This window comes from Urocitellus parryii, chromosome 4, assembly GCF_045843805.1.
Source record: "Urocitellus parryii isolate mUroPar1 chromosome 4, mUroPar1.hap1, whole genome shotgun sequence".
NCBI lineage: Eukaryota > Metazoa > Chordata > Mammalia > Rodentia > Sciuridae > Urocitellus > Urocitellus parryii.
Genome location: NC_135534.1, coordinates 59897466 through 59921264, shown reverse-complemented (window position 1 = coordinate 59921264; position 23799 = coordinate 59897466). Strand labels below are relative to the sequence as shown.

General features: G+C 37.6%; 1 protein-coding gene and 1 pseudogene across 1 annotated transcript; both read left to right on the top strand.

Annotated features, from left to right (window-relative positions):
- Positions 1–2346: 2346 nt before the first annotated feature.
- LOC144254433 (olfactory receptor 52E5-like) lies at positions 2347–3287 on the top strand (annotated as a pseudogene).
- A 16522-nt stretch (positions 3288–19809) lies between these two features.
- Positions 19810–20757, top strand: LOC113177734 (olfactory receptor 56A3-like). Its single transcript, XM_026382258.2, has one exon. It carries the CDS (start codon positions 19810–19812, stop codon positions 20755–20757), a length of 948 nt encoding a protein of 315 aa, XP_026238043.2.
- Positions 20758–23799: the final 3042 nt, after the last annotated feature.

Below are 23799 nucleotides of genomic sequence, written 5' to 3'. Positions count from 1 at the left end.
TGAATTTGATTTAAAAAGAAAACAAAACAATTTCAACATCCAACAGAGGAGAAAGGCTACCTTAGACATTAAACCTAGAAATATTTTTCATTGATAAGAGAATTATTAGAAATTTTTCATTTGCAGAGTTTAATTATGAAAAGATTACTGAGGTTATTGGGAGTTAATTCACTGTGATGGTGTTAGTGGGCAAATTCAAATTCTGATACCAAAACTAGTTTAAAACCTTAAGGAAACAATACAATTTTCCAATTCTAATACATTTTTTCTTTTTAGGTTTTTAATAGGTTCCTACTTATACATAACATTAGAATTTATTTTGACAGAATTATAAATGCATGGAGTACAGTTTGCTCCAATTCAGTGGCCAGTACTTACCTTTTCCCTCTGCCTCCTCTCTCCCCTGTTCCCTACTGATCTTTCCATTTATCTACATTCCTTTTATTAGTATGTTGTGGCATAATGGTAAAATTCATTGTAATATATTTATATGGGTATATGGAAAAGTTAGGTCAGATTCATTCTGTTCTTTTTTCCCTTACCCCTACTATCCGTTCTCCATCTCAATTTCCTTTTTCCAAAGCTAATATCTTTAGAAAATATAGTTCTTGTAATAAGTATAACCTAAAGGTTAAAAAGAACAACCATTTGACTGAATGTAGCATATTACAGAAGAGGACATGAATTTAAAGTCATAGAGAGCTGTGAAAGTATAAAATGAAATTTAAACCTTGCTACTTTTGCTGGTTTTTACCATTGTGTTTCTAATGCAGCCAAATTTAGGTATTCCTATTCATTCTTATTTTGCTGATAAGGAAAAATTATTTAGCTTTAGTCTTTAAGTTTTTTTTCTGCTAAGTTCTTTCTGCAGCTTCTTCATTGAGATAACTAATATTATTAGGATGTATAACCTCTATTTTAATTTAATCTTTATAATTAGCAGAGAGAAATTAATCATGTGGTTGATCTTTCTAGAAGGTTAGATTGGAGGAAGTATGAAGACTGAAAAACCACATAAAACAATGTGGAAATAGCTCAGAAGAACAAAGTTGGTCAGATGTTTGATATCAGTAAAAATAAAAATAGGTAAAAAAAATAAAAAGTTGAACATGGATATAAAGAGAACTTTCCAAAATTGAGCCAATGGGACATAGTAACTATACATGGAACTTCTCAAGATATGTCACTGCCTCAATACAACTAGCCCAGTCTCTATCTGAATCCCACCTATAACCCTATCGCAGAGCATACATTGACGAGTTTCTAATAATGTCCTACCTAGATTCATGCGCACCTAAGCACCACATCATTTTACAGCTTGCCTCCATGCCATAGGGGAAACTAAAACATAAGTAGAACACAAGGCATCAGAGATCTTCAATTATGATAGTAAATTAACCTGCAGCCAACTTAGACATATTATTTCCCATCCCTATATCAGAAACTAGCTACAGAATTAATACAAACTAGACTGTTCTCAGGTTGAGGCAAGCATTTAGCCTTGGTCTTGCTCTAACTTTTAAAAAGACATAGACATTGTCACTGCCACTTCCCTGGTAGTATGAAGGTATTGTCCATTTACATAACATGGCAAGAAAAAGAATAAATTATAAAGGCTCTGAAAATTATCTGGGTGAATCCAGTGTTTTCTGTTCAGCTAAGGAATGTAAAGTGGTGAAGGACACAATTTTTCAGTTCTAGGAAGGAGCATTGTTTTCTTGAAATTATATAATAACACCAGTTGCATCCAAATGTTGTAATTTCATCTCAAGTTCAGATCTAAATATCAGTTATCCAATCATCCACTTTTTCTGGATTTTCTCACAGATACCATCTTCTTAATTTCTCAGGAATATTTTTCAAGAAAATATCATTGCTCAAACCACTAGACAGGTTGGTTTATCATCTCCCCCTCAATCACAGTTTCACAATCTGATGATATTTTACACACACACACACACACACACACACACACAATATCAGTTATTCTTTACATCCTCATTAGTAATTATAATCAACAGTTAGTATTTGCTAATTTAATATCATATGCAGTGTCTTCCTTAGAGACTGATGGGACAAAAGAGATGGAAAGTTCAGGATTATTGTTATATTCACAAAATTTACACATGGATTTTCTATAGATGAGGGAAATATTTCTAAGCAAATGTATCTTTTAACTGTCCCTGATATTCCCTCTCTAGGTCTCCTCTGCTGTGTTATGGAATTAAAGAATGGAAGTCCCATTTCTCCAAGAAATAGGCAACATGCTATGACAGAAGTCAGGGTCTGTCCCTGGAAGCAAGAAATCTTCTGTGAGAAATGTTTCTATAACCAATTCCCACCAACATGCTCCAGATCAACAGCACACAGTTCCACCCTTCCTCCTTTCTTATGATAGGTATCCCAGGGTTGGAAGATGTGCACATGTGGATCGGCTTTCCTTTCTTTGCAGTATATCTGATAGCCCTGCTGGGGAACATTATTATCTTGTTTGTGATTCAGACTGAACGCAGCCTCCATCAACCAATGTTTTATTTTCTGGCCATGTTGGCCTGCACTGATCTGGGCTTGTCCACAGCCACCATCCCCAAGATGCTAGGCATTTTCTGGTTCAATCTCAGAGAGATTGTGTTTGGTGCCTGAATCACACAGATGTACACCATCCACATATGCACTGGCCTGGAATCTGTGGTGCTGACAGTCATGGCCATAGATCGCTATATTGCCATCTGCAACCCCCTAAGATACACCATGATCCTCACCAACAAGGTGATAGCCATTCTGGGCATAGTCATCATAGTTAGGGCTTTAATGTTTGTGACTCCTTTCATATTTCTCATCCTGAGATTGCCTTTCTGTGGTGTCCGGATTATCCCCCATACCTACTGTGAACACATGGGTTTGGCAAAGTTAGCTTGTGCCAGTATTAGGGTCAATGTTATTTATGGCTTCATTGCTTTCTCAGTGGGATTCATTGACCTTTCAGTGATTGGATTTTCCTATATTCAAATTCTCCAAGCAGTCTTCCATCTCCCATCCCGGAATACACGGATGAAGGCACTCAGCACCTGTGGCTTCCTGTCTGTGTCATGTTGGCCTTCTACCTGCCAGCCCTCTTTTCCTTCATGACATTTCGCTTTGGCCACAATGTCCCCCACTATATCCACATACTTTTGGCAAATCTGTATGTGGTTGTTCCCCCTGCCCTTAACCCTGTTATCTATGGAGTCAGGACAAAACAGATACGAGAGAGAGTTCTAATGATGCTTCATCCTAAAAGCCATTGACATTTAGCCCCAGGAGTATCTTCCACAGTAGTCCAATAAGGAAATAATGAGATCACACCAGAAGTAAACACTGGAAATATTTTTGTTAAACTTCCCTAGTAAGTCAATAATGAGATCATATATAGCAGGAACATTTTGTGTTCCCTCCATTGCCTATATCTCCAGTACACCCATTGAAAGGCATTGCATAGAGATTCCACAACAAACTCTCTACTATCATCCATGAAGAGTAAAAACAATGTTCATGTTTAAACCTACTGGTATCTCAAAATTCCTGCAGGGAGTAAGAGGTTTTGTAAAAACTTGTTGCAGCCAGCAGCCGCTTTTGCAAGCGGCCGACACCCGGAGCAGCTTGGCCCACCCCGCCCGAACTGGCAGTCGGCCTCCGCCATCCGGGCTCCCCTGGGAGGCCTAGCGCTCGCTCTGAGAGCAGCCGCCTCACCTGCCCGATTCCTAACCACGCAGCTCCAGCTACCAGGCTCTACAGGTGGCTCCCCCGGCGGGCGCAGAGGTCCAATCCTGCAGCCACCAGCAGCTTCTGAAAGCGGCGGCGGCCCAGAGTGGAGTGGCAGCCCAAACCAGCAGACGCCCCCGCCATCCCGGCTCTCCCGGGAGGCCCTGCTCTCGCTCTGCGAACAGCCAAACCACCTGCCCGGATCTTAGCCATGCAGACACAGCTGCCCCGCTCTTCAGGCGGCTCCCGGTGGCCCGACTCAGCTAGAAGGGTCCCCGCATGGCCCAGCACATGGCCATGCCCTCCGGGCTCTGCTAACAGCCCCGCCCACCTGGCGAACAACCGGGAAACTTCAAAATCTCTTCGTGGACATGACCGCAAGGAGCAAAGGACTCTCGACCCCCAACACCCCCTACTGCCAGAGTCAGGCAGACCTGAGACCCACCAGTGGAACAGGCCTAGAGGCCTGCCAGCATGGTAGACACGTTACTCCAATTGGAGTAGGGGCAGAGCAGAGCAGCCACCCGCATCCGGATCAGGCCCAAGGACCCGAGGGTGTTGTAGTCACATCGCCACAATTGGAGTGGGGGCAGAGCAGAGCCGCCACCCACACCCGCAGGGTGGGCAGACCTGCGAACAACCGGCAGAGCAGGCCTAGCAGCCCACCAGCACAGTAGACAGATCACCCCAATTAGAGGAGGAACACAGCCACTGCCCTCCCTGCAAGGGAGATTTTTCAACAATACAAGAGCAATATAAATAATTAGGGGGAAAACATCATAAACACAACAGTTTCACCAAGCAAAAAGAAACGTGAGAAGCATAAAAAGACAAGGAAAGAAAGGACCACAAGCAATGCAGGTCAACTCAACTTTAGAAGAGGTAATAGCTGCAACAGAGGGAATGTCAGAGAGAGAGTTCAGGATATACATGCTACAGATGATCTGGAGTCTCAAGGAAGACATGAGACAGTAAAATCAGACAATGAAAGATCACATTGACAAACAAATCCAGGAAGTAAAAGATCAATTTCACAGGGAGACAGCGGTAATAAAAAACAAACAAATAGAAATCCTAGAAATGCAGGAAGCAATAAACCAACTTAAAAACTCAATTGAGAATACTACCAGCAGAGTAGATCACTTAGAAGATAGAACATCAGACAATGAAGACAAAGAATTTCAACTTGAAAAGAACATAGACAGCTCAGCAAGACTGCTAAGAAACCATGAGGAGAACATCCAGGAATTATGGGATAACGTTAAAAGACCAAACTTAAGAGTCATTGGGATACAGGAAGGCACAGAGCTCCAAACCAAAGGAATAAACAATGTATTCAATGAAATAATATGAGAAAACTTCCCAGACTTGAAGAATGAGACAGAATCCCAAATCCTAGAAGCCTACAGGACGCCGAAAGTGCAAAATCATAAGAGATCCACACCTAGACACACTATAATGAAGATGTCCAACATACATTATAAGGAGAGAATTTTAAAAGCTACAAGAGAAAGGAAGCAGATTACATTTAGGGGTAAACCAATCAGGATAACAGCTGTTCTCTCAACACAGACTCTGAAAGCTAGAAGATCCTGGAATAACATATTTCAAACACTGAAAGAAAATGGGTTCCAACCAAGAATCGTGTATCCGGCGAAATTAAGCTTCAGGATGGAAGATGAAATTAAAACCTTCCACGATAAACAAAAGTTAAAAGAATTCGCAGCTAGAAAACCATCTCTTCAAAAAATCCTTGGCAAAACATTACAGGAAGAGGAAATGGAAAATAACATTGAAAACCAACAGAGGGAGGTAGGACAGTAAAAGGGGGAAAGTAATCAAAGAGGAAAACAAAACAGGTTTAGTAACATTAATAAACAAATATGGCTGGAAGATCAAACCATATCTCAATAATAACTCTAAATGTTAATGGCTTAAACTTACCAATTAGGAGACACAGGCTAGTAGAATGGATCACAAAACAAGACCCAACAATATGCTGCCTACAGGAGACACATATGATAGAAAAAGATATACATAGACTGAAAGTGAAAGGTTGGGAAAAATCATACCATTCATATGGACTGTGGAAACAAGCAGGAGTATCCATACTCATATCTAATAAAATAGATTTCAAGCCAAAGTTAATCAAAAGGGATAAAGAGGGACACTACATACTGCTCAAGGGAACCATACACCAACAAGACATAACAATCATAAATATATATGCTCCAAATAATGGTGCAGCTATGTTCATCAAGCAAACTCTTCTCAAGTTCAAGAGTCTAATAGACCACCATACAATAATCATGGGAGACTTCAACACACCTCTCTCACCACTGGACAAATCTTCCAAACAAAAGTTAAATAAGGAAACTATAGAACTCAATAACACAATTAATAACCTAGAATTAATTGACATATATAGAGTATACCATCCAACATCAAGTAGCTACACTTTTTTCTCAGCAGCACATGGAATCTTCTCAAAAAATAGACCATATACTATGTCACAGGGGAACTCTTAGACAATATAAAGGAGTAGAGATAATACCATGCATCTTATCTGATCATAATGGAATGAAACTGAAAATCAATGATAAAAGAAGGAAGGAAAAATCAAGTATCACTTGGAGAATGAACAATAGGTTACTAAATGATCAATGGGTTTTAGAAGACATCAAGGAGGAAATTAAAAACTTCTTAGAGTTAAATGAAAACACAGACACAACATATCGGAATCTATGGGACACATTGAAAGCAGTTCTAAGAGGAAAATTCATTGCCTGGAGTTCATTCCTTAAAAAAAGAAAAAAAACAACAAATAAATGATCTCATTCTTCATCTCAAAATCCTAGAAAAAGAAGAGCAAAACAACAGCAAAAGAAGTAGAAGGCAAAAAATAATTAAAATCAGAGCTGAAATTAATGAAATCGAAACAAAATAAACAATTGAAAAAATTGACAAAACTAAAAGTTGGTTCTTTGAAAAAATAAATAAAATCGACAGACCCTTAGCCATGCTAACGAAGAGAAGAAAAGAGAGAACCCAAATTACTAGCATACGGGATGAAAAAGGTAATATCACAACAGACACTTCAGAAATACAGAAGATAATCAGAAATTATTTTGAATCCTTATACTCCAATAAAATAGAAGACAGTGAAGGCATAGATAAATTTCTTAAGTCTTATGATCTGCCCAGATTGAGTCAGGAGGATATAGACAACCTAAACAGACCAATGACAATAGAGGAAATAGAAAAAACCATCAATAGACTACCAACTAAGAAAAGCCCAGGACTGGATGGGTATACAGCAGAGTTTTACAAAACCTTTAAAGAGGAACTAACACCAATACTTTTCAAACTATTTCAGGAAATAGAAAAAGAGGGAGAACTTCCAAATTCATTCTACGAGGCCAATATCACTCTGATCCCTAAACCAGATAAAGACACTTCAAAGAAAGAAAACTACAGACCAATATCTCTAATGAATCTAGACGCAAAAATCCTCAATAAAATTCTGGTGAATCGGATTCAAAAACATATCAATAAAATCGTGCACCATGATCAAGTAGCATTCATCCCTGGGATGCAAGGCTGGTTCAATATACGGAAATCAATAAATGTTATTCACCACATCGATAGACTTAAAAATAAGAACCATATGATCATCTCGATAGATGCGGAAAAAGCATTCGACAAAGTACAGCATCCCTTTATGTTCAAAACTCTAGAAAAATTAGGGATAACAGGATCATACCTCAACATTGTAAAAGCAATCTATGATAAGCCACAGGCCAGCATCATTCTGAATGGAGAAAAACTGAAGGCATTCCCTCTAAGATCTGGTATAAGACAGGGATGCCCTCTCTCACCACTTCTGTTCAACATAGTACTCAAAACACTGGCCAGAGCAATTAGACAGATGAAAGAAATTAAAGGCATAAAAATAGGAAAAGAATAACTTAAATTATCACTGTTTGCAGATGACATGATCCTTTACCTAGCAGACCCAAAAGGGTCTACAAAGAAACTATTAGAGCTAATACATGAATTCAGCAAAGTGGCAGGATATAAGATCAACACGCATAAATCAAATGCATTCCTGTATATCAGCGACAAATCCTCTGAAATGGAAATGAGGACAACTACTCCATTCACAATATCCTCCAAAAAAATGAAATACTTGGGAATCAACCTAACAGAAGAGGTGAAAGACTTATACAATGAAAATTACAGAACCCTAAAGAAAGATATAGAAGAAGATCTTAGAAGATGGAATAATATACCCTGTTCATGGATAGGCCGAACTAACATCATCAAAAATGGCAATATTACCAAAAGTTCTCTATAAGTTCAATGCAATGCCAATCAAAATCCCAAGAGCATTTCTTGTAGAAATAGATAAAACAATCATGAAGTTCATATGGAATAACAAAAGACCCAGAATAGCAAAAACAATGCTAAGCAGGAAGTGTGAATCAGGTGGAATAGCGATACCAGACTTCAAACTATACTACAGAGCAATAGTAACAAAAACAGCATGGTACTGGTACCAAAACAGGCGGGTGGACCAATGGTACAGAATAGAGGACACAGAAACCAATCCACAAAACTACAACTATCTTATATTTGATAAAGGGGCTAAAAGCATGCAATGGAGGAAAGATAGCATCTTCAACAAATGGTGCTGGGAAAACTGGAAATCCATTTGCATCAAAATGATACTGAATCTCTTTCTCTCGCCATACACAAAAGTTAACTCAAAATGGATCAAGGAGCTTGATATCAAATCAGAGACACGGCGTCTGATAGAAGAAAAAGTTGGCTACGATCTACATACCGTGGGGTCGGGCTCCAAATTCCTCAATAGGACACCCATAGCGCAAGAGTTAATAACTAGAATCAAAAAATGGGACTTACTCAAACTAAAAAGTTTTTTTCTCAGCAAAAGAAACAATAAGAGAGGTAAATAGGGAGCCTACATCCTGGGAACAAATCTTTACTCCTCACACTTCAGATAGAGCCCTAATATCCAGAGTATACAAGGAACTCAAAAAATTAGACAAAAAGACAACAAATAACCCAATCAACAAATGGGCAAAGGACCTGAACAGACACTTCTCAGAGGAGGACATACAATCAATCAATAAGTACATGAAAAAATGCTCAACATGGCTAGCAGTCAGAGAAATGCAAATCAAAACCACCCTAAGATACCATCTCACTCCAGTAAGAATGGCAGCCATTATGAAGTCAAATAACAACAAGTGTTGGCAAGGATGTGGGGAAAAGGGTACACTGGTTCATTGTTGGTGGGACTGCAAATTGGTGCAGCCAATTTGGAAAGCAGTACGGAGATTTCTTGGAAAGCTGGGAATGGAACCACCATTTGACCCAGCTATTCCCCTTCTCGGTCTATTCCCCAAAGACCTAATAAGAGCATGCTACAGGGACACTGCTACATCGATGTTCATAGCAGCACAATTCACAATAGCAAGATTGTGGAACCAACCTAGATGCCCTTCAATAGATGAATGGATAAAAAAAAATGTGGCATTTATACACAATGGAGTATTACTCTGCATTAAGAAACGACAAGATCATAGAATTTGGAGGGAAATGGATGGCATTAGAGCAGATTATGCTAAGTGAAGCTAGCCAATCCTTAAAAACAAATGCCAAATGACTTCTTTGATATAAGGACAGAGTAGGGACGAAGAATAGGAGAAGAAGATCAACATTAATAGAGATGAGAGGCGGGAGGGAAAGGGAGAGAGAAGGGAAATTGCATGGAAAGGGATGGTGATCCTCAGGGTTATACAAAACTACATACAAGAGGAAGTGAGGGGTAAGGGAAGAATAATACAAGTGGAAGAAGTGTTTTACAGTAAAGGGGGTTGAGAGAGAAGAGGGGAGGGGAGGGGAGGGGAGGGGGGATAGTAGAGAATAGGATAGAGAGCAGAATTCATCAGACACTAGAATGGCAATATGTAAATCAATGGAAATGTAATTGATGTAACTGATGTGATTCAGCAATCTGTATTCGGGGTAAAAATGGGAGTTCATAACCCTTTTGAATCAAACTGTGAAATATATCAAAATAGATGTAATGTTTTGAACTACCAACAATAAAAAAAAGAACAGAATACCCTGGTTGAAACTCAGGGTGCATTGAGCAGAAATACACAGAGAATGGGACTAAGGTGACAGTCAATGTACACTGAAAGAGGAGAAAGAAAAATCTGAAGAAATGAAACAAAGACACAAAGAAAAAAATAGTCAGGAAATCTGTAGTTTTCCCCCAGTGCTGGGGATCAAACCCAGGACTTTCCATTTACCAGGGAAGCACTCATCCTTAGCCCTTAATTTAAACAGAAAGTTTGAAATACCAGAAAGAAGAGCTCAAAAGACTAAAATCAAAACATAACAAAAACTGAAGATAGACAAAAGAGTCATTTCAGATTGTCTTCCAAATAAATGTCAAGACAATATAGCTTTTTTAAAACTTTTTTTATTCTTACATATGAATTACTCTGAATAGTGGGTTTCATTGTGGCATATTCATACATGTACCTATCATAATTTGAGTTTCCTATACTATATTAACTGTTCCACAGAACTACAAAATTCAAAAACTTGCAAACTCAGTTTCAAAAATTAAATTATCCTTATGGCAAAATCAGAAAATAAACAATAAAACAAAACAGAATAACTTAATAGAGAAAAAATTTATCAAGAGAAAAAGATTCATAGGTTAACCCCACATATGAATATAGATAAAATTATAAATTTTACATCAATTTGCTTGTATATATTTTATTAACTTTTTAATTAATTACCACCTTATAATTTTAGATATTTTTGGAGTACAGTGTGATATTTCATACATGTGTGGATTTTCTAATGATCAGAACAGACTGATACATCCATAATCCTATTTATCATTTCTTTGTGTTGGGAACATTCAATACCCTCTCTACAAGCTATTTTGAAATATACAATTAAATGCTGTCAGCCATAGTTACTTACTGTGCTAGAGATCATTACACATTATACCTTCTGTACAATTGGACACCTGTACCTTTTAATTATCCTCTATCTCCCCCTATTCTCCACCCTTCCAAGACTGTGCTAACCACTATTCTACGCTCTGTTTCTATTAGGTCAATGTTTTATCTTCATATTTGAGGAAGAGTGTACAGTATTTGTCTTTCTGCACCTGGTTTATTTCATTTAATAAGTGTCCTCAAATTGGTGCCAATGACAGGATGTCATGATTTTAATGGCTGAATAACATTCCTTTGTGTATTTATACCACCTTTGCTCTGTCCATCCACTCACCAATGAACATTTCAGTTTATTCATACCTTGCATATTGTGAATACTACTGCAATAAACATATGAGTGCAAATATCTCTTCAACAAACAGATTTCCTCACCTTTGGATATGTACCCAGTGGTGGAATTACTGTATCCTGTGGTAATTTTCTGAGGAACTTCCATACTATTTTCTATAATGGCTCTACTAATGTATGGTCCCATCAAATGAGTTATCAGATTTTCCTTCTCTTCATTCTTGACTGACGTTTTTACTTTTTATTTGTCATTCTGATTGCAGTGAGATAATATTTCATGGTGGTTTTGATTTGTATACAAATTGTTTTAAATTAAGTTTATCCCTATTACAAAACCAAATGAAAAGAGCTGGACAGACTGTGGAATGTCTGACTCTAAAAGTTAGCCACCCAATATGTGCAGAGTTAACTTTGAGGGGAATTAGAGGATGATTTCAAGAAGCTAGCCAATAGTCCACAGGAAATGAGCCTAGGCTATAGAGGCCCATAGGAAACAATTTTTTAAAATGCTCTGAGCCAAGGAAATTATTTTTTATAAAATTAACACAAAACTAGCAATTATATATATATACATGTGCTCCAAAGACTAGGCACGGATTTGAGATTAAGATCCATGGACAGTTTTGTATAATGGGCTCCAATTTGAGTAGCAGCAAACATTTAGTTATTGCTCATTAGCATTTTCCCCCAAAAGATACTGAGAAGCCTATTTTTAGGGTTTAGTAAAAATAATATTAATAATTATAATAATAATAACAACATTGAACCACAAACAAGAACCTCTAAGGGCTTTACAAACATGCTCGCATTTATTTACTCCAGTAAAATACAAATTAGAAATATAATATTTTAATAATTTATGCAATTTGTCAAGTGTCAAGACATGGAAGCAAAATTCTGTCCTACCCAAATTCTAGCCTTGAATCCTTGGTTACAAGGAAGGGGACTAGTCAGAAAAAAAGAAATCATTACCACAAGTTCAGCCATATATTTTACCTGCAGGTACTAATGGAGTAAATTATGATAAAGTTAAGAATAATCAATCTTTCTGGATGCACACACAAGTGGAGATCCAATGAAATCCTACGATACAAATTCCTAACTAAGATGACTATGCCCAGAATGGCTATCACCTTTTTGGTTAGGATCATGGTGTATCTTAGAGGGTTGCAGATGACAATATAGCGATCTATGGCCATGGCTGTCAGCACTACCATACACATGTGGATATGAGGGATAATGAGGGGAGTGGGAAGAGGGAAGGGTTTTAAAAGGGAGGAAACCCCAAGGTCCATAAAAAGAACAAGTTTACAACTCCCTACTAAAATTCTGTTACTTTGTTACTTTTGCCCTTGCAATAATTTTTTTAGCTTGCTTTAAAAAAAAAAGAATGTGTCAAAAGAACAAGAATAGGACTCCCTGAAAATTTTACTGAAGTGGTTTTTTTCCTAGATACAGAAAAATTAAGAAGCTTCTTGGAGTGTATTATAATTACTATGAGCTATCAGTGTAGGAGGACACATGGTTGCATTTGTATGCAGTGTGCCTACTCTTTATCAGTACCTTTCTGGAAAATTGGAACTTGGTGCCCACAGGCATTTGTACTAGAACCTTCCTGACTTCAGGTTTTGCTTGTGTGTAAACATTCACATACTTTTATTTCCTAAGTATCACGTCGTCCTCATTCAACTGGTGCAAGGTGATCAACTCAGACTCTCCCTAACATCTACAGTGCTCTTGCAATAAATTTTTTAGCTTGCTTTAAGAAAAAAGGAATGTGTCAAAAGAACAAGAATATGATTCCCTGAAAATATCACTGAAGTGGTTCTTTCCCTAGATACAGAAACATTAAGAAGCTTCTTGGAGTGTATTGTAACTACAATGAGCTATAAGTGTAGGAGGACACATGGTTTCATGTGTATGCAGAGTGCCTACTTTTTATCAGTACCTTTCTGGAAAATTTGAACTTGGTCCCATAGGCATTTGCCCTAGAAGCTTCTTGACTTCAGGTTTTGCTTGTGTGTAAACAATCACATGCTTTTATTTCCTTTTTTTTTTTTCTCCCATATGCCTTTTTTTTTTATTGGTCGTTCATAACATTACATAGTTCTTAATACATCATATTACACGGTTTGATTCAAGTGGATTATGAACTCCCGCTTTTACCCCGTATACAAATTGCTGTATCACATCAGTTACCCTTCCATTGATTGACATATTGCCTTTCTAGTGTCTGATGTATTGCTTTTATTTCCTAAGTATCATGTTTTCCTCATTCAACTGGTGCAAGGTGATCAAATCAGACTCTTTCTAACACCTTCAGTGGCAATACTGACTCTGCCTTTTGAAGGATAAGACATCAAGAGCTAGGAGCATAGAGGAGAGATTTCTCCCCTGAGAATAAGAAAATGCTGGACTCCTGATTCTTCAGCCTCTTCAGGGCCAGCAAGGCTACCTTTCTCTGGAGAAGCAGAAGCAGCTGAATTTAAACATCAATTCTGCTTTCTGAGAAGCAGAGTATAGAATATTGAGTCAGATTCAGGAACATTTTTTTCAGTTGCAATCTTTTTTAATTTGTTTTAATTAGTTACACATGACAGTACAATGATCTTGACATATCATACATTTGAATCAGATGGGATATAATTTCTCATTTTTCTGAGTGTACAGGTTGCAGAATTACATTGGCCATGCAGTAGCGTATATACCCACAGCAATAATAATGTCTATTTTATTCTGCTGTCCTTCCATTCCCCCCTTCCCCTCCCCACATTCAGAAACATTTTTGCCTCACAGAGTCTGGCAACATGGGGATAGGAAGGCATCAAGTCACCACTCTGATGTTAGACACCTGCCTAGAACAGGGGTTGTGGTGTGATGAGAGCTGTGCTTGCAACTGGGAAAGTTTTGTAGTTGAAGGCTGAGATTCAGGTTTGAAAGCAAGTAGAGAAGAGCCCTTCACCAGAAAATTGTCCCACTACCCTGAGGCAGCTCTGCTATGAGGGAGCTCAAGTTAGTCATATGGAGAAGGCTCGGAGAAAGGCCTATGCCTAGCCATTCTGCTGTGTTTGAGCCATTCCAACCAAGGAGCCAGAACTATGAGTAAAGAAGCCAAATTGAGCACTCCATCTACAGTAGATTCCCTGGGGTCCTAGAATGTAAATCAGGGTTACATGGTGCAAGGTGATCAACTCAGACTCTCCCTAACACATTGTTTAAAAAAATGTGGAAAAACTGAAGAAACAGAAGAAGGTAAAAGAATGTGACTGGGAGAAATTAAGCAACTAGGATAAAGAGGATCAAAAAAGGCAAAAGACGGAGAGGAAAGGACATGAGGATGAAAAGGGGTAGAAGTTCACTGTAAACTCTGATCCCCACCTCACCCCAGAAACAGCAGAAGCAGAAGGAAGGAGGATCTTTGGATGCCCAAACTATAGTCCATGTTTCTCTAAAGGAGGCTCAATGGTATGGAACCAGATTGTCTTAGAAGAATATGTACAGAGCAGAAGGCTGGTGTCAGAGCAGGGATCCACTCACTGAACCAGTTTCAATGAACCCATTTCCAGATTCAAGATAATGAAATCACACAAGATATGGTAACCTGACTGGCTTGCTACTTTGTGAGATCATATTTTAGATAAGCCAGAATAAGTGGTCAAGTGGTGATAAAAGGTAAAGTTTAAAATTCCCATAGACTTCAGCTTCTAGCTAAGATGGAGTAAAAGGTACTGAATTCACATTAATAACTGGGGGAAAAAAGAGCAATCAAAACTGAGTGAGATATATTAATTAATGGTTCTAATGCACCAGACAACATGCAAGTGAGAACAGGGATCCCTGCAATATGGGAAACAAGTGAGGCAGTTGCTCCAGTTTGCTGCCTTGACTCAGTTCCCAGGCTACCGTGAGGGAGAAGGGATGGAACCTAGGTGGAATTCAGTGGAGTCCCTGAATTGAAGAGTTGTAGTTGGAAGTATATAAAGAAGAATAAAGCTAAAGTTAACAGGGCATAGTTCTGGGGAAGAAAGAACTGCACACACAGAGAATGGTCACAATCTGCAAAGGATCCTCAAGTGATAAGTGTAACAAATGAGGAAGCTACATGAGGTAGGAGGAGAAACTATAGTACCCTAGGGATTATAATAGAGAGTATCCAACTCTCACATGGGCCTAAAGAATAGCCATTCTACTAGCCAGCAAAGGAAAAAAAAAACATAATTCATGAGGCTTCAAACAGAATACTCAAAGGAATCTTTCTTCAGTTCTGAATCAAAACTAGTTCTAGACCAAAATTTGTTCTAGTTTGTGCTAACAGAGCCCAAAAGGATAAAATTGTTTCCAAGTAACTTACATGCATTCAGAGAAAAGATTAGGAATATTTGCAGAATTAAAACTAAATTAAATATAGTATCTAAGCAAAATCCAAAATGTGTGATATACAATAAAAATTTTCTAGAAATGAACATAAGTAGAAAATACAACCACAAATAGTATGAGGAAGGAAATTAATTGGTCAAAATTAGCAAATTACAAAACAAAAACATTGAATCAATAAAACTGAATCCCATATATTCAAAAACATTAAGTAGAGTCATAGAAGACATTCAGAAGACAAGGAAAACTGCCAAAGATGAAAAGGTAGATTGATGGCATCAAGGGTAGATTATTACTGCATAAAGAAAAACAAGTTGGATTTGCTTCATTAAATTGAAAGATTCCTGCTGAATAAATTGCAGCATACACTATAATTTTCATGGTATTTTTAAAGGTCCATGATAAATGCCATGAGGAGTTAACTTTGATTCATTCAATTGAATAGGCTGTACCTATCTAATAAGCATGTGCCAGAAGCCCACAGAACTTCTGAATGAGTTTTTGGAATATGCAAAAGGTGCTGAATGTGCACATGTAAATGAGCATGAACATACATAGATGAGTAAATAAACTTTCTACCCAGGAGACCACCTGTCACACAGTATTGGGCTAAATTACCAGGAGAGCATTCAGAAAGAAAGAAAAACACTTTATTTTTTCATCCACCTGCCTAACCTAGGAGGACCTTTTAGGCCCAGGGGAAGGGGAATTGAGAAGCTCAAAAAAGGCAGTATCCCTGAGCATCTAGAGTATAATTATCTGCAGATACCTCTGGAACCAACCAGAGCCTCAATTCCTGTGAACCTGACCCCATGCTTCATCCCTTCTGTAAGGGAATCTTGGTACAGGATGCTGTACTGAGTTTAACCAGAAGACAAGAACCTATCTCAATCTGTTTTCCTTTCCTGAGTCAGTAATGATGAAGTAGTCTGAAAAGGGAGAAATACAAACCATCTCCTCATCAGGTAAGGAGGCACAAGTGGGGGTCTGTGCTCTGGGACCTTCTCTCCTTGTCCTCCTCTGGGCACTTTGTAGCACCAGAAATATAAAAGCTGGAGTTTGTCCAAAGGATATTAATAGCAGGTAGAAGAACTAGGAAGTGCATCCTCTGGAACCCAGTTGAGAAAATTTGGAGATTTCAGCTATAAATATAAAAATCTTTGATCATTGGCTAGAAATTACATTTGGTCTATGTAACTTCAGAGGCAGGGGACAAAGACCACAGCTGGGTGGCAGTAAGAAAGTAGTAGTTGAGAAAATTTCAGCACAACCCAATCAATGGGTAAAAGATATTGCTGCCAAAATAAAAAAAAAAAAAATGTACCCAGAAAAGCAAGGAGCTACCTATCACTATCTGCACACAATAGTAGCTGGAACTACATGTGCAGAGATGCCTTCCATGCCGGAGTTTTATCCAACTAGGTGATCCCTCCAACAACCTTTCCACTTCTTAAAACAAGGCTTCCCTGGTGCCATGCTGTGGGCCTGTCATGCAGCCTAGGGAAGGGCTTGGGATTCAAGGACTTTGATTTGATTTTAGACTTTCAGCTTCCCTGGCTTCCTCATCCTGTCCCTGGCTGGAAACAGAAAACACAAGATCTTAGTTCTCATCACCAGTTCGGCCTCTCGCAAATATTTAGTGATATCATGGGTAAAGTATATTTCATTTTTTATAAGATTGATGGCCAAGCATATTTTCATGGAATTATTAGCAAGGCCTAAAGGGATTCTATAAATTAATTATATCCAACCTTCTGAGTAAAGTGGGATTAGCATTAGAATAGTACAGCATGGTTGCCTACCAATCCAGATTGCAAACCAAGATTAAAAGAGGAGGGGAGGCCAAAGGACAAGTGCTTTACTTCTAGGGCTGAGCAAGTCACTCAGAGTTTTTTAGATGACTTATGAGTGTAGAACATGCATAAATGTTCAGAGAAAGGAGAAGTAAATGAATGGGAGACAAAATAATCTTATAGTTCTTATATTGCCCTCAGAAATGCCATGCTAGGGTAAAAATAATTAAGGGACAAAAAAAACCCACATATTTCTTCCCCTAGGCTTCTCCACAAATATGGCTGAATTGCCAGTCCTTCCATTTGACTTGCACTTCTATTTCTTACACATTTGAAACCTATCAGTTAAACCATAGAAAAGGCATAATATCACTGAATCTGAACTTGCAAAGTGAAAGTCAAACTGCTAAAGTAGTCAACTTACTCTACCTACTTCAGAGCATTGTGAGTCACAAATGAAACATTTTGTTTAAAATTGATTTTGGACTTGCCAAAGTCATTGCTAATATACTCTATTTTAGCAAGAGAAAAATAATTGGGAGATTTTCTAAGTATCAGGCAAGAGAGCTACATCTGTCAGATTTGCTTGGGGAAGCAGAGGTGAAATGGGGAGACCCGGGAAGGCATGTCCATCCTCCCTCCACGTAGAGCAGCCAGTATCACTAAAAGTCTCCCAAATGAGAAGAATCTGAGATGAGCCAGCTGACAGGATTGGAATGTCATTTGGGGAAAAAGAAATACATAACTGAACAAATGTACTATTTGAATCTCTTGAAAAAGTTATGCCTCTATCAATGTGTCAATATCACACAGTTTGGGATCTACAGTATAATTACAACTTCCTTGTCACACTGACTCCACCACAAACTATTCCTTCTTTAAAAGATTCCATTTTTTAAATGATTAGTTACATCATGGGTTAAGTATATTTCCTTCTTTATAAGATTGATGGGCAAGCAAATTTTCATGGAATTATTTGCAAGGCCTAAAGGGATTCTGGAAATTATTTGTATCCAACTTTCTGTGTAAAGTCGGATTAGGATTAGAACAGTACAGCATGGTTGCCTACCAATCTGGATCTTGAGCTCTCAGTTCCATATTTATAAGTTATATTTGATAATATAATATATGTTACTAGATATTGATGATTAAATGTAATAAAGTTCTAGAATATTTGAACACATTTCCCTGGAAATAGTAAGGGTTCCAAAAATAATTATATAATTTTATATTATATTGGAGAGCCTAATGAAAAAGAAACAGGACAGTTCTTAAATGCTCAATGGAAAAGAGCTTATAAACCCACAAAATAACATCTTAATAGAGATTTCTGTCCCAGTAAACAGACTTAAGTACAAAGAACTATATGATTTGAAAGGCCTGACTAATACTTTTGCCAAGTGGCAGCATTCTTTGGGATCTCCTTAACAAATACAAGTTCAATTCTTTTTCTCCAGCCTATCCCTCAGGTCAGAGGTAGCCATCGCTCTTGCACATGTCATTATTGTTGTTCATGTTGTTTGTTCTCATTAGTACCCATCAGCCTCCAGAATCATTTTAGTTTTACTCCTTCACAGTAAGAGTGTTTCTTTTTCACTTTGTGACCCTGTCACCTTATGGAATAACAGGAGAAGACTAAATAAAATGAAAAAAGTGGCAATATTGAACTACTTTCTGGAGGGTGAGAAACATGTACATGGATCATTTTATTCAAGATAGAAAAGGAACATGAAAAAGGGATGGAAGGCTGGAAAGGTACGCTGTAGCCCCTCCCCCGCACAATAGCAATCAGAAGATTTCCACTTGTTCAATGACACTTGTTACTCCCTTGTAACTGTGTGAAATTTCTCATTCACTTTAAACTTGTTTCTTCCAGAAATTAGCTATTCTCCAAATATGAAGATCCATCTAAGAAGTAGAGGGGGGTACAATTATGTGGTAGGGTCATTTTACCAAATAAAAGTGACCTCTTACATAATTGGAAGTTAATTTTATTTTTAGTATATAATAAATAAAAATCTCTAATTAAATCAAGAAATAAATTCAACTAAAATCTCGAGATGTAAATTCCATGGGAACTAGGGACATTTATCTGTGTCCCTTTTATGTCAGGCTCTACTAGGCATACTGTGAGAGTTAAATTGCAGATATGATAGTTTATGTGGCTGTGAAAAAGAAAACAGGAAAAATTTTAGATACATATTGAGAATCTCATCTGTCCCCAAAGATTCCTAAGTAATTTTTTTCCTTTTAAGTTTCTGAAAGTACCCAACAATTCTATTGAAAGCAAAAATTGATTAAATCAAGCCTATAATAAATCACATTATCTCAGTCCTCTGCACTGTATAATGTAATAGGAGTAGCCCAACTAGCATTGCATTATGGATAAACAGACAAATAACAATGGCCTGGATATACAGCCACAAGCTGTGTCCACATAAAGAAATTTGTTCTGTTTTCATGTACTTAGAATCATCAGATGATTATTATCCACATTTTACAGATCACTAAAAGAAAGTTGTAAAAATACATGACTAAATATGGTGGCACACCAAAATGACACTGACCCCAGTGGAATTTCAGACTTCCTTCTGAATTGTTTTGTCACATCTCCTGGCTGGCAACTCTGGCTGTCCCTGCCCCTCAGTCTCCTCTTCCTTCTGGCCATGGGGGCCAATGCTATCCTTCTGATCACCATACAGCTAGAAGCCTCCCTGCATGAGCCCATGTACTATCTGCTCAGCGTCCTCTCCTTGCTGGATATTGTGCTCTGCCTCACTGTCATCCCCAAGGTCCTGGCCATCTTCTGGTTTGATCTCAGGCTCATCAGCTTTTCTGCCTGCTTCCTTCAGATGTATATCATGAATAGCTTTCTAGCCATGGAATCCTGTACATTCATGGTAATGGCCTTTGATCGCTATGTAGCCATCTGCCACCCACTGAGATACCCATCCATCATCACTGACCAATTTGTAGTCAAGGCTGTCATTTTTATTGTGGCCAGGAATGTCTTCATATGTCTGCCCATCCCCATTCTCTCAGCACGACTCTATTACTGTGGGAGAAATGTCATTGAGAACTGCATCTGTGCCAATATGTCTGTCTCCAGGCTCTCTTGTGATGATGTCACCCTCAATCGCCTTTACCAGTTTGCTGGAGGCTGGACGCTACTGGGATCTGACCTTATCCTCATTTTCCTCTCTTACATCCTCATACTGCGAGCTGTGCTAAAACTCAAGGCTGAGGGTGCTGTGGCCAAAGCCCTCAGCACTTGTGGTTCCCATTTCATCCTCATCCTCTTCTTCAGCACCATTCTTCTGGTCTTTGTCCTCACACATGTGGTCAAGAGAAAGGTCTCTCCTGATGTGCCAATTTTGCTCAATGTCCTTCACCATGTCATCCCTGCATCCCTAAACCCCATTGTTTATGGGGTGAGAACCCAGGAAATCAAGCAAGGAATCCAGAGATTACTGAAGAAAGGGTGGTAACAAGAGCAACTGACTCTCTGCTTTCCTAATGTAGGATGACTTGATAATCAGTTGATGGAAAATTGGGCTGAGACCTATAACTTGGAGACAGGATTTAAATATAAATATAAGTACTAGTTCTGAAATAAGTTACTGACTCCTTACACTTTAAATCCAATAAATTCTTCCAAAACACACATGCAAAAAAAGAAAAAAAAATCCCAACATCTTAGTAACCTTTCAATGATTCCTTAATATTTATGATTCTATTTTGTCTAAAATATAAGAACTCAAGAAGATGAATACTATAGTACAGAAATAACTCCCAGTTAATACTAAACGTACATCTTTAAACATTTAATTTAAAAAAAATATATAACTGTGCATATTAGTGGCCTTGATAATAACTTGCTATTATAAATATTACTATTGTTATCCCATCTTCATAATGCAATTGGGAAAAGACCATGATAGTTTAAATGTCAGTATTGACAGTGGCTAGAGTCCATAATCTCTTTCACTTCACTCCAACCAGAATAATACCTTTTACTTCCCCTCCTCTTTTTCAAGCAAAGCCCTTTTTTTTGGCAGAATCCTCAAAAAAAAATCTCCTGTAAAAATTAAGGACACATGGAGTAATGAGTTTTTCTGGTATTACCATGGAGAGCCTTCTCCTTAAAATCTTTGCGCCACTGTCTGTGCTTGAATTTCAAATGCAGGATTCACAGTGACTCCACTTGTGATCTGTGGACAGGACTCTGCTAGAACATTCTCATATGGTACAATATTGGAAAGCACCCTAGAAATGACACTTAAATATACTAGGGTCTATTATCAATGGGGCACAGGTTTCCTAAAGCAACTTCTTTCTTCCTGGAACTTGGTTAGAGAACTGGTAAGTATAATGACACATAGAACAATTGGCAATGATTGAGAAACTCATATGGTATTTAGAGAAAAATATAAGACAATCTGGGACCTATGATTATTAAAGAATATTTTATCCAATGTAAAAAGACAAGAAAAAATGGGGTACAAATCCAGACACAGTGGTGCATACCTGTTATCCCAGATATGTGGGAGGATGAGGAAGGAGGATGGCAAGGTCAAGAGCAAAACAATTCATCAAAATTAAAAGAAATAAAAAATAGGTACATACACATTCAGGGAATGACTCAAATAAGAGAAAACCTGAGATGTGAGATGGTGAGTTCCATGTTCTGCATTGTGGTGCTTGAACAATCATAGGTGACTTCTGTGGCTAAGAGGAACCCAGGAGTATCACTCACCTTCAGAATCCTCCTCTGTCACATGAATGCTGAAAACTAATTGTTTAAAATGGCAGAAGACATTCTTACTAGCTCTCTGTATGTTAAACAGGCTCACAATGAACTACATTTAAATCCAGGAAAAAGTACATTGTAATTACTTTTATCAATAAATAATAAAAATAATAGCATTATAATAAGCATTAATTGTTTAAGTTAGGAGTTAAAGAAATAATTGCATCCTAATTTTTATGTCTTAAGATAAATCTTGCCTTCAACAGATTTTCACAATTCTATACATCAATATCTAATAAAATAAAATAAATATCTAATCAATATCTAATCAATATCTAATAAAATAAAAACAGCTAATTTTAATTGTAATAAAAAATTTTTGAGAGCACATAAGATGTATGGAATACTTCATAACCTAGCATTCAGTAAGGAACAGATATACAAAATCTCATCCTTTGAACAATAGAACACATAGAAAATGTTAAAATGAAGAATTTGTCAGTAACTTTTTATGTACCTTTATTTTATTTATTTATTTTTATATGGTGCTGAGGATTAAACCCAGTACATCCTCACACATGCAAGGCAAGCATTGTACTGCTGAGCCCCAGCCCCAGCCCTGATTCGTCAATAACTTTAACATTGCCAGGAATTAGTCACTCTTCTATGTGCATCCTACAGATATCTAAGGAAATATTTCATTAGAGAGTGATCAAGGAAATATTGATCAAAATTGCAAAGTGTCCACAGCACAGCAGTAGCCCTGAAGGTCAAATTTGAGGACCAGCTATTTCTTTGTCCAATACATATTCAATACCTGATAAGTTGCACACATTCTATGTGCTGAGTACAGGGTCATGAACAAGACAAGATATATGTATATTCTGAAGGGAAATTTAAGACATTAATTAAGGAAAAGAATTTTAAAATTACTTCAGAAAGTAGTACATCCTATAAGAAAAAAAAAAGATGTTATAATCTATCTTTCCATTAGAGAAGCCAGAAGGACACTTTGCAGTAATTTCATTCTTCTTCATAACTGAGTAAAACTATATTGTGTAGATATGCCACAGTTTTTATTCATTCATCTGTTGCCTTGAAACTTGCCAGTAAATAGAAGGAACTGGAGAACATCACACTAAGTGAAATAAGCTAAACTCAGAAAGTCAAGGGTTGAATATTTTCTCTCATTTATGTAAGTCTGAGAAAATAAGAAGGGGATGTGGGCAAGGAAGATGCAAGAAAATGGAAGGGAAATTTAGTGGTGTAGATAAGAAAAGGGGTGGAAAATGTAAGGAACTGTGGAATTAAGTTGACCAAATTATGCTGTTTGCATGTGTAAATGTATCATGGTGAATTACACCTTTATTTATACCTATAAGTATTAACTTATAAAAAAAATAAATTTGTGCTGGGCGGAGGCTATGGGAATAAGAAGTGGAGATGCCAAGGGAGAAGGAAAGAGAGTGAAGAGGTACTGGAGACTTAAATGGAACAAATTATAATCTATGCATGTGTGATTATGTCAAAATGAACCCCACAATTATGTGCAGCTAATTTTTAAGAGGCCACTTGTCATGTGCTTATTAAGAATGTGATCTCTGTCTAGTACAAGATAATTATTTATATGGGTTTGTCTCTGTGTCTTCTATTCTGCACCACCCATCTATATTTCTGATTTGGTGCCAATACCATGGGCATTTTTGTTACTACAGCTCTGTAGTATAATTTAATGTCTGGTATTGTGATGCTTTCTACTTCACTTTTCTTGCTAAGGATT